This window comes from Triturus cristatus, chromosome 7 (genome assembly GCF_964204655.1).
Source record: "Triturus cristatus chromosome 7, aTriCri1.1, whole genome shotgun sequence".
NCBI lineage: Eukaryota > Metazoa > Chordata > Amphibia > Caudata > Salamandridae > Triturus > Triturus cristatus.
Window position 1 is genome coordinate 725,218,736 of NC_140590.1, and position 18,293 is coordinate 725,237,028.

Genomic DNA, 18,293 nt, shown 5'->3' on the forward strand with positions numbered 1-18,293 from the left:
AGTACACAGCAGGCCACAGACAGCAGGGCAGTCCTCTGAGTGTCCTTCTGCAGGTCCAAAAAGTGAACTGAAGAGTTGGTCTGTGGGCCCTATTTGTATACCTGGTGCCCCCTTTGAAGTGGGAGAAGCTTCTGCGGTCACCCCTGCCCCACAGAAGTGTCTGGAACTCGCGGACAGGGCGCACAATGACATAGTGTGAAGCCCTTTGTGAGTGTGCTGAGGCAGACACTTTGAAGTGCAAGTGTGGTAGTTGATAGCTCTGCCCCCTTCCTGCCTAGATTACCCATCCTGCCATCACCCACTCTCTCTATTGTGTGGCTATCTAGCAGGAATAAAAAAAAGTCAACTGCCACTCACACCTAGCCATGTGACCCAGGAACAGGCTGCAGGCACCAAATGGTTAGGGCAAGTAGAATGCCAACTTTCTAAAAGTAGAAGACCAAAAAGCCCGGATAGAGTATCCAAGACTACTAAGTGCACTACTACAAATCACTGAAAGTGTACAACTAGTCCAAATAACAGTTAGACTAATTCTTAAAGTGAACACAATTCTTCATCCAATGAATCTGAAGTAAGTCCATGAAACCACGCTTCCCATCAGTAACCAAACTTGAAGAAATGTTCAATAGCTTTTTATAGCCATAAGTTGAAAACGAAGTAAAATAGAGTTGAAGAAAACTCAAAACGCTTCATGTCAGCACGAAGGTTAACAAAATAGTAGCCCCCAATGCATTTCGGGCTCTTTCCTAGCCCTTCGTCAGGGGTACCTAAAACATTAATACAATCACAATGTAGTCACAATTTTAACAATATTTACAAAAACATATGTGAATGAGAGCGACTTAGAGCGAGGAAAGGGCAAGTGTACATAGGAAGTATACAAGGTCATTATAGATGGTATCCACATAGCGCAAGAGATAAGCAAACACAATTAGTGAGTCGAGACTCATGTGGCTCCTCCTTAGAGGTAAGAAGTGCTGTTTCATAATACAAATCCAAGATGAATAAAAATGCGATAGAACAACATGCCTTAATGTGCTCCCAAGCATGCCACCAACGAGTGTAAAGACCACCTGCGAATATGTTAGTGTTAGACAAATAGAGCGTACCTTTAACAAGCACACCCGGCTAAATGGCGGAGTCAACAGTTTCCATTTACATATGTATTTGTAAATATTGTTAAAATCGTGACTACATTGTGATTGTATAAATTTTTTAGGTTCCCCTGACAAAGGGCTAGGAAAGAGCCCGAAATGCATTGGGAGCTATTGTTTTGTTAACCTTCGTGCTGACATGAAGAGTTTTGAGTTTTCTTTAACTCTATTTTACTTCGTTTTAACTTATGGCAATAAAAAGCTATTGAACATTTCTTCAAGTTTGGTTACTGATGGGAAGTGTGGTTTCATGGACTTACTTCAGATTCATTGGATGAAGAATTGTGTTCTCTTTAAGAATTAGTCTAACTGTTATTTGGACTAGTTGTACACTTTCAGTGATTTGTAGTAGTGCACTTAGTAGTCTTGGATACTATATCTGGGCTTTTTGGTCTTCTATTTGAATCAGGTGGGCTGGCAGAGCCCCTCACTAGGTGCACACTTTATTTAATGAAATTTGGATGAATTGTTTATTGTGTTTTATTGAGTTTAAAAGAGTGCATTCCAGTAGTAACTGTATTATTGTATTTAACTTTCTAAAAGTGGAATTTTTCAGAATTGTGACCTAAAATCTGACTTCACCAATACAGAGGGTTTGAAATTACAATACTTCAGATACCAAACTCAACATTACTACCTACTCCCAATTAAAAGTTATCACTTATTAAATGAAATAAGGTAATCCAATGTTATACTATGGGAGAGGCAAAGTACATGTCCAACTTTTTAAATACCCTGCACCCTAGCCTATCGGCTATTTAGGGCCTACCCTTGAAGTGACATATGTATTAAAAAGAACGCTTTAGGCTTGGCCAAAGCTTTATTTTGCCAAGTCGAATTGGCAGTTTAAAACTGCATGCAGGCTGCAATGGCAGGCCTGAGACATGAGTTATTGGGCTACGTAAGTGAGTGGCACAATGAGTGCTGCAGGCCCTAGTAGCATTTAATGTACAGTAACTGGGCACATGTAGTGCTACTTTACTAGGGACTGATAAGTAAATTAAACGTGCCAATTGGGTGGAAGCCAGTTTTACAATGTTTAAAGGAGAGAGCACAAGCACTTTAGCACTGTTTAGCAGTGGTAATGTGCACAGAGTCCTAAAGGCCAACAAAACGCTTTCAGAGAAATAGGAGTGAAGGCAAAAGGTTTGGGGGTCACCCTGCAGAGACAGCCAAGCCCAGCAAGGCTTCAAGGAGATGTTAAATTTGCTAAACCTTTCTGTGTATGCAGAAACTGTATCTTTTATCTACATGTCTTAGTTTGATACTCTGGTCAGTCCTGGTCAAGGTTCTGTTTAGCCTCTTTGGCAATTGCTAGCCAAAAGAGGGAGAAAATGTCTGAGAACATTGGAGGAAACAATGGTAAACATGTACGCTGAGCAGGCTGCAAAATGAATATTAGGTACTTTGCATTTGCAGGATGCAGCACCACAAAGACGGTTGCTATGTTCAACCAGTAGATCTGGGGATCAAGTAAGGGGACAAAGACTGGAAGTACAGGTAAGAATGTCTTGAGTGGTCCTAGAGCTTGGAAGGCCCAAGCATCATCATCATCATCATAAGCAAGTAGGGACAGACAGCCATCCTCCTCTGCTTCCACAAAGAAAAAGGAATGGGAATACAAACAAGGAGGACATATTAGACTGGAAATAAGCTGTCAAGGGAATACATCTGCCTCTATAGAAACAAAAGAAACCGGGAGCTGGGAGAGTTGATGCTGCAACACAGTAAGAGGATCTTTTTTCTCTAGAAGTACCCTCTGGAGAAGAAAAGTCCATCCAAGATACTACTGCCTTTTCGTCAACAACACTACTCCTATGGAACATAGCATGAGGGATATGTTGGTAAAGACTGAATGCAACAATGCCATACAGACTGTATGTATGTGGTATTTCTATAGCATGAACCAAATCAAAAGGCACTGGAGCACTGTACAATGTTAAAGTCCAGCATAAGCTCTATCAGTGATAGTAGAGGTATCTGGTTTGTAGACTTTTAAAGCATTGTGATGTAGTGTTCTTTAAAGGCGTATCTTCGAATATTTTTTCAATTGGTGCAGTTTATTTATTTATGTATTTGTGGAGTTTTACAAAGCACGAACATGACCCTTTTGGGTATCAGAGCGCTGTACATATAGCAGTCAGGACATATATAACCGGTAAAATGCAAGGGAGCAAATTGAGGGAGCAATGCAAGACACAAACATAGATACCATACATCACAACGACTTGGTGGATCCAGGATCCAGATAAGTCCACATGAACATAATCGAGCTGATTGACTAAAGGCAACTAGTGGAGGAATCTATTCAATAGAAGCTTTCTTACTTCTTTTTTGAAGAAGGTAGAGGAGGGGTTTGTCTTAATTTTTATGGGCAGTGCGTTCCATATTCTTGGTGCTAGACCAGAGAAGGAGCAGTTGTAAGTTTTTTTTTTGTTGAACTTCTGTGGCTTCAGCAGCAGGGCGTTGGAGCCTCTTGAGCAGCAACTGCAACCCAATAATTCAGGTTTCTCAGCCGGGTAGACCTGTGTGTTGTGGTGGATGGTCTTATGAGTCATGCAAGCTATCTTCTACTGGGATCTACCTTCAAACGGGAGCAATTTTAGATGGTTGAGGTCAGGTGTAATGTGGTTCAACCTCTTGGATCCTGTGATGAGCCTAGCAGCTGAATTCAATTAGGCTCGTAGGGGGCCAGCCTTACTTTGGGTAGGCCTGCCAGAGTAGCACTCCCGTAGTCTAAACAAGAGATGGACAGGGATTGGAAAGCTAATAGAAAGTCAGCAGGGGGCAAGAAATGTTTGATTTTCCCTAGTATATTTAGTTGGTAATTGACTCCCCTGGTAGTGGCACTAATATGATCTTGCACATTCAGGTATTTGTCCATCATTATACCTAGAGATCTAGTCATATCGATCACATGTGGGACGCAGTTGAGAGCAGTGAGTTGTTTGAGCCCTTCTTCTATGGGGGCAGAGTGATTGTGAGGGGTAATCAGTAGGATTTCAGTTTTTAGAGTGTTAAGCATGATGTGAATGCGGATCAGCCATTGTGTTTTCAGCAGGGTGTAGTTGAGCAGTTTGATGTCTTCCGGTGAGAATTTGTTTAGATATAATTGTATATCATTGGCGTGTATGTGGTAGTAAATGTTTGAGAGCTTCAGAGGTTCTGTAAGAGGTTCCATAAAGAAGCTGAATAAGGTGGGTGAGTGTGTGAATCTTTGAGGCACTCCAATCATGACTGGTGTGGTGGCAGATAGGGTTTGATTGACTTTGATTCTTTGTGCTCTATTATGAAGAAATGAGGCAAACCAGTTTAAGACGGGACCAGATAGCCCAATCCTCTTCTCCATAAGGTCAATCATATTATCATGTTTGACCATGTCGGAGGCAGAGGAGTGATCAAGAAGTTTAAGTAGGCAGGGTTCGTTTTGGTCTAGCATTCTCAGCGTGTCATCGACAATATATATTAGAGCTGTTTCAGTGCTATGGCCTGTTCTGAATCTAGATTGATGATAATCAAGGAGTTGAAAATGTTTAATGTGGTTATAGAGTTGTAGGTGTACGTATTTCTCTAACAGCTTAGCTAGTGTTGCAATGTTGGTGATTGAGCGGTAATTATTGAGGCCAGACAGGGCTGCATTAATTTTTAGGGGAATAGGGATGGCCTGTCCTATCTTTAAGCGGTCAGGAAACAATCCCTGAGAGAGAGATGCATTGACAATCTTTGTCCAGAGAGGGAGTATGGAGGGGCTACGCTGTTTGATGAAAGTGATGGTTCGAGGGTTTCATTGTAGTTAATATTCCAAGTAAAGCTGCTCCATGTAGGATTTTGAAGGCACTCCAGGTGGCCTAATTTTTGGTAGTATAGCCAAAAGGAGGGGAACTGACCTGGTGCTGTACAGGTAGGAGCCTAGTCTGGGATGCAGGATGCAGATCAGATTTAATGGATTGATATTTTTCAAGTCTCTGGACCATTGTTTGGGTTTAAGAGGTTGGCCCTTTCTCAGTCAGTCAATAACTTTATTTCAGCCATTACCACCATAAAAGTGCTGTTGGCCCTTTCTAATCAACACCTTCTACAGGAAGAGGAAGGAGATTAGGTAGTGGTCTGACCAATCACAGAGATTTATGGATTTAAGTTGAATGGTATTATTCTTAGATATAATTAGATTGAGAGTGAAACCTCTGTTGTGTGACTGCATAAAGTTGAGGTCCTTGAGGAAGACCTTGAAAGTGTTACGTATGGGGTCGTTAGAGTCATTCCAACACAAGTTGAAATCCCCTTCGAAGGTATGGTTGGTGTGGTTTTCTGAGTTTGAAGAAACAGTCTCCATTATTCGGTCAGTGGAAGGTAGGTTGTTTCCTGCGGGTGGTAAATTGTGTGGAGTTTGCATACCATCATATGTTTGCTCCAAATTTCAGTACCTAAATATTCACAAACGGGCATTTGCACAGTTTGTGAGTGTTTCAGGGTGAGCTTGAAGCGGTACATACATGCTAAGCCCTCCCCAGCTCTACCAATTCTATCCAGTCAGATGATGTCATAGTTGGGTGGGACTAGAATATCCAGGATAGGTGAGAAGGTCTCATTGAGCCATGTTTCCATTAACATGAGGATGTCAAGGTCCTGCATGAGAATGAGACCCACAATATCAGTTGCATGTTTAATGTTGACCTGCAGTTGAGAAGCATAAACTTTGGATGAGATTTGGTTTCTAAAGCCCTGCAGTTGGTTGTGGGAACTTGTAGTATGTTGTTCTCACCACCGTTCTGTAGTTGCGATTAGGTTTTTTAAGTGAGTTGGATGGAATAGTCTGGAAAAGTGACTGGCGAGGGTGACGAATCTCTATTAGTAGCGGTGTAAGATAGCAGAAGGGAGTGAATGTCTGTATCAGCTAGCTGGTCTCTAACCCTCTGGGGTCTTGATATTGGATTGAGATGAGGATTTGTTTTCCAGTTCAAGTTCGGAGAATTTTTGATGTATGATGTTCCATACCAGGGGTAGTTCGCCCATCCGCTAGGTTGTGAGTTATGATGTTTGATGAGTGGGGTTGGTTAGCCCCATAGGTTTGGTTGAGTTCCAGGAGTTTTTGATCCTCAAGAGTGTGTGAATAAGGTTCTGAAGATTGGAATTAACTAGTTGAAGGTCTTGACTGAGATCAGCAATTTTGTTCTCCAAGAAAATGGGGTAATCAATACCTAAGGGAAAGTCAGGTGGCCTAGGGATGGAAGATATGTGTGCCCCTTTCTGTGAGGTAGGAGCGGTCTGCAGATCAGGAGGATCAAAGGGGGAGGGAAAGGTGTGATAGGGAAAGTGATAGGAGGATGAGGGATGCAATGGGTACAGGGATGTTGTTCCAGATTCTGGGTGCATAGATGGAGGCATGCTGTCTTGTTTTGTTTCTTTTTACACCTCTTAGTCTGCGATCTAAGGTGTCATGGCTGTAGAATTGCCATGAACCATCAGAGATGGTGGACTTGTCTGCAAGATAAGTAGGGGTGCTAGTAGTGAAGGGTTTGTAAATGATGCAGCTGGTCATGAAAATGGTACGGACTATCAAGGAGAGCAAATGGAGTTCCATCAGGATGGGAGTGATGTGATCATATTTCTTCAGGCGACAGTACAGAACCATGTGGAACTCTGTAGGTGATGTGGATCTTTTGGGACCTAGAGCAAACTGGTGTTGGTTGAAAAGGCAGGATGATTGCCAGCAATCCCATTTGAGACTCCAAGGTGTGTATGAAGATGGGATGGTACGCATTAAGAACAAGCAGAGATCGATTACATGAGAACAACACAGTGAAGACTTGAAATCTTTCCTGAAAGTAGAGTTATCAGAAATCTTTGACCTGCCTGAGGAGGTTGTACTTACAGGCATACATAGCTGTTATAGCTAGTAACACCCAGAGAGGCCAAACAAACCTTCTCATTAAAAACATGGTTGTAATACTATTGAGCAATAATAATGTCCAGGAATTATGCTGTCTGATATTTGAATTTCACAGTTTATACATTTCTAGAAATTACCTGGAGATGAAATAATAATATCAATTGATAAGCACCATTATCGCCGCACCTTACATAACATAAGCAATGCCTGTGGTGGACTTTGATGCAAGACTCACTGAGGGCAATGCCCAAAAAGCATTCTCATCTGCAAATGTGTGTTACAGCCGAAACGGACAAACATATCTTCATTTATGATTGCGATTAATTCACATTCCTGGTCAGAATAAAGAGGTTTACTACTAGATGATTCTCTGCCACGAGTGTGGAGAAATGTGCAGTAATAGCTCACATGCAGCGGGTGAGAAGTGGGTGGAACAAGGCGCATATGTTGGTGGACACTGATCCCTAACTGACCTTGGAAATGGTCAGACGTTTACTCCAGTTAAAGGCTGGATTTATTCCCCTGCTGGGATTGAGAGGTGAATGGATCACCTCTAAGCTCAGAGGAGATTTTGCGGAAGAGGTTTCCCCATGATGAGAAATATCGGGCTCCATTTTCCCATGTCTTAACTCTAAATTGTAAATAATTACGCATTGGTGAAAGTAGTACACCTGGAAACTTGCGCCTTTGTGTACCTTTCCAGGCCTACTATTGGGAATGCTTGTGAATTCCAAAAAGTAGCAAATCACACCCCTTTGTAGGGGTAGTTGCATGTATGCAGATTTACTACATTTTTGTGAACTCACCCTAATGATTCTGCTAGTTATTCCCTAGATTACTGTGTCAGGCTCTAAATACAGTGGAAATGACTGCCTGCAATAACAGTGATGCTGCTACAGGCATTGACAATATATGTACCAGAAGGTTTCTAATCCAAACCAATATTAATTGTTATGTAGGATGCAAGAAGGAGATTTATAGTCCAGAGTCCTTACAGTCATTGAACACTGCAAATCAAGGTTAACAAATCTAATGAGAAGCTCAGAACCTACCCGCGTGAGGTTCGTGAATCCCAGTAGTCAAACATCAGTTTACACCTACAAACCAAACACAAAGCCCCCCGAAAGCCTACTCTTGCCTTCTTACTACACCCCCACCAAACCCACCGGAAACCCTAATCATAGCTCATTAAAGGCATTTACATATATTGTAGATGTCGGGCCACCTGAAAAAGGGTGCGAACAGAGTGACAAGATTCAGGTATATCGAGTCAGAGGCATTTGAGGGATTGCAGAAATAGATGGTTATTGTTGATATTATACAGGAAATCTTTCCTAACCTGCCCATTTTTGGTACATAATACTAGAGCAATGATTAAGGTTGACTTGAAGACCACTCTGTTGGTAATGTAAGATGCTATTAAAGGTTCTGTTAAAAAGAAAGAGAACTGTAGAGATCTTCATTGGAATAGGATGGGGCAAAACATAAGCCTTTACATACAACAAAATATTTTCGAGACATAAGCACCCTTTGAAGGGGGGAACAAAACACGACAGCTAAGAACAATCCACAGAAAACAGTGGTTGGAGGGCATTTAATGGCACTGCTGAAGCTGGGGGGATAAACTTACCAGAGTCCTCCTTTTCTCAGCATTCTCCGCCCGCTCTCGCAGGGAGTGGATGCGGGTGATGAGCTCCAGCCTCCCCTCCGTTGCTTCATCCATTTTCACAATGATGGAGTCCGCATCATCTACCTGCACCAAGAAGAAAGGGCCAGAAGCACCAGTGAATGTGAGTGTAGTTAATGCGGTGCCCTTCTGGCACGGTCTCTTTAAGCAGATAGCTGAAGGCATCTTGTGCAAGGGGGTTCTTGTTGGATTAGGAATCAAACTTTCAGATTTTTGATCACAGTGGTCCCAAGAGGCTAGTATGAAGGTTCTGCTGTCCTTTCTATGTTAGTTCTGCCACAGCTTTTCTCGTCTATGAACCTCCTTCCCTGAAGTCCTCAATAAAGGAGCACCTGTGTCTCTTGGCCTACGGTGAAATCTGTCAAATAACCAGGTATACAATAATCTTGAAAAAGAATGGCGTAGGAAGTGGGGAAATAAACCAGATATAGCCTTCATAGGTATGTGTGGGGGCGTGCTGAGATGTGTGTTCATTAGGATTACATCTCAACTAAAGTAACACTGGCAATCAAAACTGCACATTTTTGTGGTAATGGGTTCAAAGTAATGGGTTTTTGATAATGGGGATTAAGATAATGGGTTTCTTTATTTTCACACCATCGAGTGTGAGCTATTTTATAGTTCCATTTGGAATTACTCGACAAAGGACCCAGGCAAATCCAACCACATATTGCATATTTTGTGTTTATTTAATTTTTTATTGGTATTTAAACTACGCAGACCTGCCTTGGAAAGGCAAAAGAGACTTTACGTAGGTCAATAAAACATGTAGGTAAAGGATGTGCTACGGACATTTACAAACATTATTGGGTACACTTATGTGGCACATGGCTTGAACCCATTCTATGAGCTAGAGTGAGTATCCACAATGCAGGCCATGGCCATGTCCAAGTTGGTTCAGGAGGAGAATAATTTAATAAAGTTATTAAGTTAATGCTTAATTGTCTACCCTATAGGTGCAAACTCAGCTAGAGGCTGTGAAAGGGTACTCTGGTTGATATGGGCAAAAGCTTATCTTCTTGACGCTCTTTTCCTGTGTAGAACATTTCAAGTGTCATCAAGTTTGTGCTATTGGTAACGCATGCAGCCAGAGATAGAAAGTTGTCTGTTCAAGTGATTTGGTACCTTAGTGCAGAAAGTCTTGTACATGGTACAGAACCACTTGAATTTGATGTTGATGCACGCCAGAAGGGGGAGCTAGTGACATGTTTTGAGAGTGGGGATTATGTGGTCATTGTTTCTTCCGAAAGGAGAAGGTGAGGTCTCCACAGTGGAGGGAAGTTGTTATACCTGCTGCTCAGCCAGTAAGAATGTGCTGTGTGGAATGTTGGTGTATGGTGATGCATTGGAATGGTAGTGTGCCTGTGAGTGTCAGGTGGCGTATGGGCTGAGTATTAGGGAGGCTGCTCCTGGTGGGGCTCACTCTAGCACACGCCTAGAGCCACACAGCGTGCTTCTTCTCTACATGTCGCCATTTTTGGTGTTCCATGTTTACGTGCAAGCCCGAGGCTGCCCTTCAGGCTGCACCATCCAGGCAAGCAGCAGCTCAGTGAACTGGATGAGGTTATGCTGTAATCTAGCTGAAATCCAGGTATCAATCATTACGTAGCCGTGGCTGAGGCTCACTATAATTTTATGATGACATGGAACCTGGTCGAAGCTGGCATTTAGAACCAGCCCTTTTGTTTACAGTGAAGCATTTCAGCTGATTAAGGGAATCGTCCAGAGTCCGCCTTGTTTTGCACGTAGCTTTCCGTGGAATATAATGGAGATGCCTCGAAGTTAACTTGTCGCGTTCCAAGGTTTTTGGGACTAGTGATGTGGTGTGCCATTTTGTGTGAGTGATCGCTCACAGGAGATCGTGTGATGTCAAAATGGGTTACGATCCAGTTTCTGAAGACATGTTGTCTGATCTTGTGCTTTGGGACATGTTGCATTGGCTGCCCATTTTTTTCTGTTTAGGCAATCAGTTCTGAACTTAAATGCATATTATGGTTTTTCTTAAATGTATGCTCAGTTAACATTCACATTTTGAGTGCTAGGTCTGTATACTTTGGAGTTCTTACTGTTGCGCAAAGTTTTGCCAGACATGTGATGTTTTTGAAGGATGATTGTGTGGCTTCTTCCTATGGTTTTCAAGTTTCCTGTGCGTTGGTGTCACCTTTTAAGTGATTTGGTGACAGTTTTACTTCTGGTGGATTGCTCTTAGGGTGGGATATTTTAGTCTTTTTTCCCCTCACATGAGAGATGTCTAAGTATGTGTATGTTGATATTTCGAGGGATGACTGCCACCCATTTTCGTTTTTAGATGTTTTTGTGGGATGACTGCGCGAGGTTGTCACCCGTTTTTGATTCAGATGTTTTGTGTGGGATGACTGCGCAAGGTTAAGTCACCTGTTTGTGATTCAGATGTTTTGTGTGGGATGACTGCGCAAGGTTAAGTCACCTGTTTGTGATTCAGATGTTTTGTGTGGGATGACTGCGCAAGGTTAAGTCACTACTTCTTTACTGTATACTTGCTTACTGAGTGCTAGTTTTCCTTTCATTTAGAGATGAAGCGTGGGGTGGATTTCACCCATTCTTTGCTGTTGTACACTTTGTGTTCTGGGGTGAGAGTTTTATGGTGGGCGATTCAGTGTGGTACTGCTTTGAAAGTGTGTGACTTCATGTTTATGTCATGCTGTGTTGTTGTCTGCAGCGCCACTTACGTGTGGGATTTTCTCTGTGGGCTGCCATTCATGCTAGTCAGGCCAACTGGTGTGTTTTGTGGCATGTGGGGTTCGCTATGAATGTGGGGCGTGGTAGAGTGCGGGGTTTTCTACATTTGTTTAGAAAAGGAGGGGAGATGTGGTGATTACATTTAATATGTGTTCATGCATATCCTTTTTGTCTCTTTTGTATCTTTATGAAATTGCAATATGTTCATCTGGTATTTGCAATATTGTATTCTTTAATTTATTGTTTTTACATGCATAGCCTCATCATGTTTACAGCTAATATATTTCCATGCATGTCTTCTTGTTTCTATATCAGATTGTGATATGTCCATCTGTTATTTGCATTATTGTCACACTTCTATTTATTGCTTTTACATGCATGGTCTATTAAGATATGTGATTTTTATGGTCCTTACTTCTAATTTGTTTTCATACATGTTTCTTTTCTCTCTTTATGCAATTGCGAGTTGTTCATCTGGTAGTCTCAATGTTGTTCTTTAGTTTCTAAAAGGGGAGATGTATTATACCTGCTGCTCAGCCAGTACGAATGTGCCGTGTGGAATGTTGGTGTATGGTGATGCATTGGAATGTTAGTGTGCCTGTGAGTGTCGGTTGGAGTATGATCTGAGCAGCAGGAAGGCTGCTCCTGGTGGGGATCATTACTATAGCTCTTCATTGAAGCTTACTACTGGAGAACGTATAACCTACCAACAACTAAGATAAATAAACCATCCTATGGCATATACGCCTCGGTTCCAGACTGTTTATTTACAACAGAAGTGTGATAGTGGATGATGTTGTTGCATCTGAAGTAAGATAATCAATTTAGGGGGATTTGGGTGCCAGGCCTCTGTGATAAGGAGATTATCTTGTTTGTTGTGTATATAGTCACAGATATCAAATGAGTGTTTGTAGAGGGTGCATTTAGGAGCATGTCAAAGCAATCGAGAGGTGTTGATGGGAATGAGGTTGGAAGGACTGTTTTTAGGTTTGCGTCTGTTTAGTTCATGGGGGCAGTGCTGCATGGGATTGGGCAGAGAGAAGTGGGGGTGCAAGGCGCATGATGACTCACTTGAGGGGGCACATATGACAAGTGCAAAAAGGGTGCAGATTACATAAATGCAAATGCACACAAGTAACTTAATTGCAAAATGGTCTCAGGCAGGCACAGATGACTGAAGTGCAACACAGATAAACCTCAGATAGATGTCACCAGGACACCAGAATCCGTGGGTTGTATGTCAGAATATCAACTGCAAAAATGCTGCGCTACAAGAATAAAGCAGTAAAGATGGCAACAAACAAAATACCATGGAAGTAAGTATATATTATTCAGTATGGATTTAATATTCTTAACTACACATCCACATCTAGAAGGTACACATATGTGGAATTATGTATAGTAAACATACCTTTAAATATTTACCTTGTCAATATTTTGTTTGTTGTTATTTTTGCTATTTTCCAGCACAATATTTAAAACTTGATATTCTGGTACCGTACCAATACAAATCCTGACCTTTTTAATAATGCATTTTGAAAGTTGTAGTTTTGTTTCACTTCAGTTGAATGGAATGGACTCGGGTCAGGCGACAATAACTTGCAAAACAAATGTAAATGAAATGGTGATTAAAAGGGGCAAGAGAGAGAAGGAGAGTGACAGCTTCAAGTAAGATGGCAGCTGCGGGGGGGAGGCAATGGTGGAAAGATCAGACAGCACCATTAAGAGGCAATAGTGCCAAACGGTAGGTCAGGTCTGAGGAGGAGAATGTAATCATGAGAGGTTTTATTCCATACATGGCTGCCTCTTAGGGCCTTGCAAGGAGTAATTATTCAACATGCAGTATCTCAGTTTATGCATGTTGGAGTTTGCAAATGTGATTGGAACTACCAACAAGCAATGGCAAAGCCAACAGCCCTTAGTCGATGCTTTTTGGCTAAACATTTCTGCATCAGCAAGAAGAAAAAAGAATGCTTGTTTGCCTATGTAAAATGCATTGGCAAAAAATATTTTTGTAAAAAGCACGAAGCAACATACATGTGCGTGCATCATCAAGCACGAGCACATACGTGTCCTAATTCTACAGGGGCCACAGCATCACGATACGTGCAATTGCATGCATGCTTCATCGCGCATGCACTTGTGTGTGTTGTGATGTGTCTGTCATATTGTTTTGTTTATTTAATTTAACGTTCCAAGATGGCAGATGCCCATGTTAGAGCAGTAACTAAATTAAAAAAGAAAAAAGTGCACCAAATAACGTTGGTTTTTTTAAAGAAAGGCGCAGCTTGGCAGAATCCTGCAGCTATAAGCTTTTCAATAAAGGGGAAAAAAAAGAAAAATGAACAAGAGCAATGGTGGTGCAGGTGGTGCGGCGTTGTAAGTACCGATGAGTAGCAGGAAGGGATGGGGAAACTGAGGACCTCCTTGGGGAGAAGTGTAAAAAGAATCAGACAAAATCGGGAGGGGGCAAGCAACGAACGAACTTCAGGTTAAAGGGGCTGCAAAATGAAGACCATAGTAGAAGTGAGAGTGCAGGGAGCAGCACACGAAAAAAGAAAGCACGATGCACATGGACAATAAGTACCAAAGAAAAAGCTATTTCCCAAAATGTAAGCAGTGGAAGGATTCAAGTCGTCCTTTCAAAAGGATGGTAAAGAGGGTATGCTCTAAGGGAGAGACAACCACAAGAAGAAGAAGGAAAACCATCATATAAGAAACAAGCAAATGAGATTGATGAGAAAACCCACTTTAAACATTGGCATTGTCCGAAATAGTTCTTTGACAACAGACAGCTAAAAGCTGCTAAAAAGACAGCTGACAGAGTGCTAAATGTGTAGGCGAGACCTAAACAACCAGAATCAGGATGGGCCTACCTGAGTACCTACCTAATTGCCTGCAGGTGTTTCAGAATGAGGCGGCCAGAGCTATTCTTATGGTGGGACCTAGAGCACGTATGACTATCCATCTGAAGGCCTTGCACTGGCTACCGGTCCGAAAGAGAATCCAATTTAAAGCTCTGCTTTTGGCTTTCAGGGCTTTTCATGGTGCGGGCGCCGTATATCTTAGGAGGAGGGTCCAGCATTGTGTGCCGCAAAGATCCCTGAGGTCCTCAGTGCATTTTCTGACGTCCGTTCCTAAGGTTGCCCGCTCTTGTGTGGGCGGTCGCTCCTTTCAAGTGCTGGCCTCACGCTCATGAAATTGCCTGCCTCTACCCCTTAGGCAGATCCAGGATCTGCTTACTTTCAGGAGACTGTAGCAAACAACAATGTCTCAAGGGTATCGTTTCAAGTGACAATTATACATGCATGTGTTATGACACAGTTATTTATATTGTATAAGTAACTGTGTCATCACACATGCATGTATAATTGTCACTAGAAACGATACCCTTGAGACAATGTTTGCTACAGATTATCGCCCTGGTCTCTTTAGGGTTTATGGGCTACCTCCTGTAGTCTGTTACTACTTTCAGGAGCTAAAAACCTGGCTTTTCCAGCAATAGTTTTTCTCTTTTCTTCCGGCTTCGGGCTCTGGTGCCTGTCTTCGGTGGTCCTTCAGCGCCGGGACACTCTGTGGAGTAGCCGTGCGCTTTATAAGTACCTATATTCATTTCATTTCATGAGAGTCCAGATTGTTATTTTACATTGGATAGAATCTAGATATCCATGTCTGGGAGAAAAACACTTTGTTTTTTATGAAGACAACGAGGTCGGTGAGTGAGAGATTCTTTATAAAAAACAAAGTGTTTTTCTCCCAGACATGGATATCTAGCTTCTATCCAATAGCTAGTTCTCAATGATATTTACCTATAGTACCAGGGGAAGTGAACTAGTCCACAGTTTTTCCTCTCTCTCTCCCTTGATTGTATTATTGTTATTTTACATTACCAAGTTGCTAAAGGACCCCAACTGAAATTTCATACTAGAAAGCCGCCTTATTACTGCAATGTTCTTGCATCCCATTCAATTGATTACATTGTGTGAACTCCCATTGTTATTGTGCTTAATATTTACTGTTGTGGGACTGTTTGCAGAGTTCATTTGCTATTGTTCAAGTCCAGTGGATGCCCCTTAGTTAGTCATAGAAAGGTAAGCCATTGTTTTGCCATACCATGTTTTGAACCAGATGGTGAGGCTGTTTTGGTGGTATTTAGTGAACGGCTTAGAGTTGCTTTCGTTTACATTCCCTTACTATGTTTCTCTCATCAAGGGAGAATTGCTCCATTTATGTTTAGTTTAACATCTGTCCAATGCTTTAATCTGCAGTCCTAAATGATGCTAAGAGTTTATATAATCCAGGTGATGGTCTAAAACTCCTCTAGTTTCCAGGTTTTCAAGTTTCTTTTAATAAACTTTATTTGTAACTTATGTTTGCTTGCTGTAGCCTCTCTAAAACCTGTTGATCTCAGGTTTCAATTCGCTGCAACACTATTGGTTCCTTGTGAGTGAATCCTATGCTAATGGAAATGTTTAGGTCATACACATGTTACTGTCTTAGATCCAAAGTCCATTGCACTTTGTATTTTATTGCTTCTAGAGTTGCATTGGTATTTTCTTATCTTTTTCCACATCTTGTTTATGGGTGACTTTCTAGTAATCTTTTGCTGTGATTCCATTGAAGGCACTGAAGGTTTGGAGCGCATGTTTAATGCAGCTACTCAGAAAAAAATTCTGTTCTTCATAACCAAACTCCCAAAGCAGAAGATTGCTATTAAAAAACAAACAAAACATGACAGTGACACTCTGGGAGTTTTGCTCCCAGTATGTGGTGGTCATTTCTTTGCTTTTCTGTTTGGGATACACAGGTTTTCCTTAGGATTTACAAACAGGAAAGAGTGTACCAGAACATCCACCTTAAATAAGGCGGATATTCTGAGGTACATTGATAGAAGGCCCAAAACCCGGTGGGCCATTGGTCAAAGGTTTCCACCACTGAGTTAGCATAGACTGATTAATTCTTGAGCATTAATATTGTTTAAAAATGAGTGGGGCTGATGATCATTTTTTAATCATTTTAGATACCCCTGAGGAAGGTCGAAATCAGACCGAAATGCATTGGGTTATTCAAATGTATTGGAGGAATGGAGCTTGTTTACATGCCTGCGAATAGGCCCGGATGGGCAATTCCTGAGCAACTAAAATGCTGAAAACTTTTGAACTTCATTTCTTTGACTTGACGGATGAAAATGGATTAAAAAAATGGAAATAAAATTGGATGAACTTTGGTAACACTATGGAGTACGAGTGAATATGTTTCTCAAATGTGCATAAGGCTGTGAAACTCTTCTGGGGCACGACAACTGCGTGTCACAATGTTTTGATGCAATGTTAAATTTGCGCCAAGGAACGGAGCGCATAAGAGTGTATGCATGCCAAACTGGACTATAATATAATGAACAAAAAATGTGGAGTAAACTAAGGGTGTGCTGCAGACTTTTTTTCAGTGAATTAGCATAGACTCCGCCATCCCAAACACTGTGATTCCTACGATTTTAAATAGAGAGAGAACCACAGGTTTGGTGTCTGGGATAACTGCCAGGTTTTGACAAAGTATCCTCTCTGCCAAACTCAAAAAGAGGACCTCTATCTTTTGTTATTTCCAATAATCCATATATGGAACCAGTATTACAGATATAGACCTAGTCGCTTCCTCATATGGGTGGAAGCTGGAGGTTGACCGGTCGGTTCTCTACTTAGTGTCATACTAGCAAAAACACTGCTTAGGATTTTATTTATACTTACAATTTCCTATGGCTATGGCAAGAGCCTCTCTTGATTTTGTTTCAGTCTGGTGAGAGATTGCACTTGGTTTCCTATATAGGCAGCTTCTTGGGCCCTCATTATGAGTGGTCTGGTGTCTCTTGGCTCAGAATTTTAAGGTCAGAAAACTCCAGACCTGATAATGTTGGACTTGGAACTGTGTGTGGAGCTGTGGGCAGCTGCTGCGTGTGTCCACAGCCTGCACTCTAAAAGCAACATGATGTAACAGCAAATGCACTCTCCTTACTTGCTCTGCCGTCTAACCACCTAGACCCAGCTGCATCATTGGCCTGAAAACAGTCCCCACACTCATATGCCACCTACTTAAAGCAATTGGTAAATGTGTGCCAATTTGAGTTTGTTATTAACCCTGCAAGGGAGAAAATATGTCTAACTGGGTTGCAAGTATTCCTGGGTCTGTGTTATACCCCATTCCTAGGGAAATAACTTGAAATCCCTGGATTTAGGTGCGGAGATATCGGCTGGAATTGGTATTCCCGCACCTAACTCTGGGGAACATAATGAGACTTAAGTGTCTTACCAAACCCTTTACATGCAGAATGTGCAGAATCTGGGAAATATGGTGCCACACTAAGGGACACAACAGGGAGAGGAAAGAAGAGAATTGAACAGAGAAGCTGTGGCTGACAGGCAGATAGCAAAGGGACATGGAAGAAGCAACAGGGAATGCTAGGCAACTGTGATGTGATAAGGACAGCAGTAGCGAGTAGTGCAAAGCAGTAGAGAAAGCAAGCGGCACACTTTTGGGTGTGTGGAGGCACCCATGAGAACAGCATATGGTAACACTGGGAAAGAAAATGGCAACAGTCAGGACAGGGAGAGTTTGGAGAACAGTGCAGGATTAATGGTAGAGGTCTGGCTGAGGGAAGCCAGAATGGTGGGGAGAAGGAACACTCTTTTTAGGTCTGTCTTGAAACTGTAAAGGTCTGCTTGTTTCCATTATGTTGAGTGAAGAGAGCGGGTTTTAGCACCAACCACACATTGGCTTGTTCGGATCAGCCTCCTTCAGTCATCGCTTAGCTACTGTGTCAAACACTTCATGGAGCAGCCCACCTCACACT

The 18,293-nt window shown here is 41.9% G+C and overlaps 1 protein-coding gene across 6 annotated transcripts in view; it reads right to left on the minus strand.

Moving 5' to 3' along the window:
• Nucleotides 1-18,293, minus strand: part of CARD14 (caspase recruitment domain family member 14) — a 462,412-nt gene that overhangs the window by 101,237 nt on the left and 342,882 nt on the right. For 5 of the 6 annotated variants that reach the window (XM_085617432.1, XM_085617431.1, XM_085617433.1 and 2 more), the window contains one exon: nucleotides 8,675-8,797. In XM_085617432.1, coding sequence (XP_085473558.1) covers nucleotides 8,675-8,797 — 123 coding nt within the window. The remainder of the gene's footprint in view (nucleotides 1-8,674; nucleotides 8,798-18,293) is intronic. The other variant, XM_085617429.1, reaches the window with a different exon arrangement.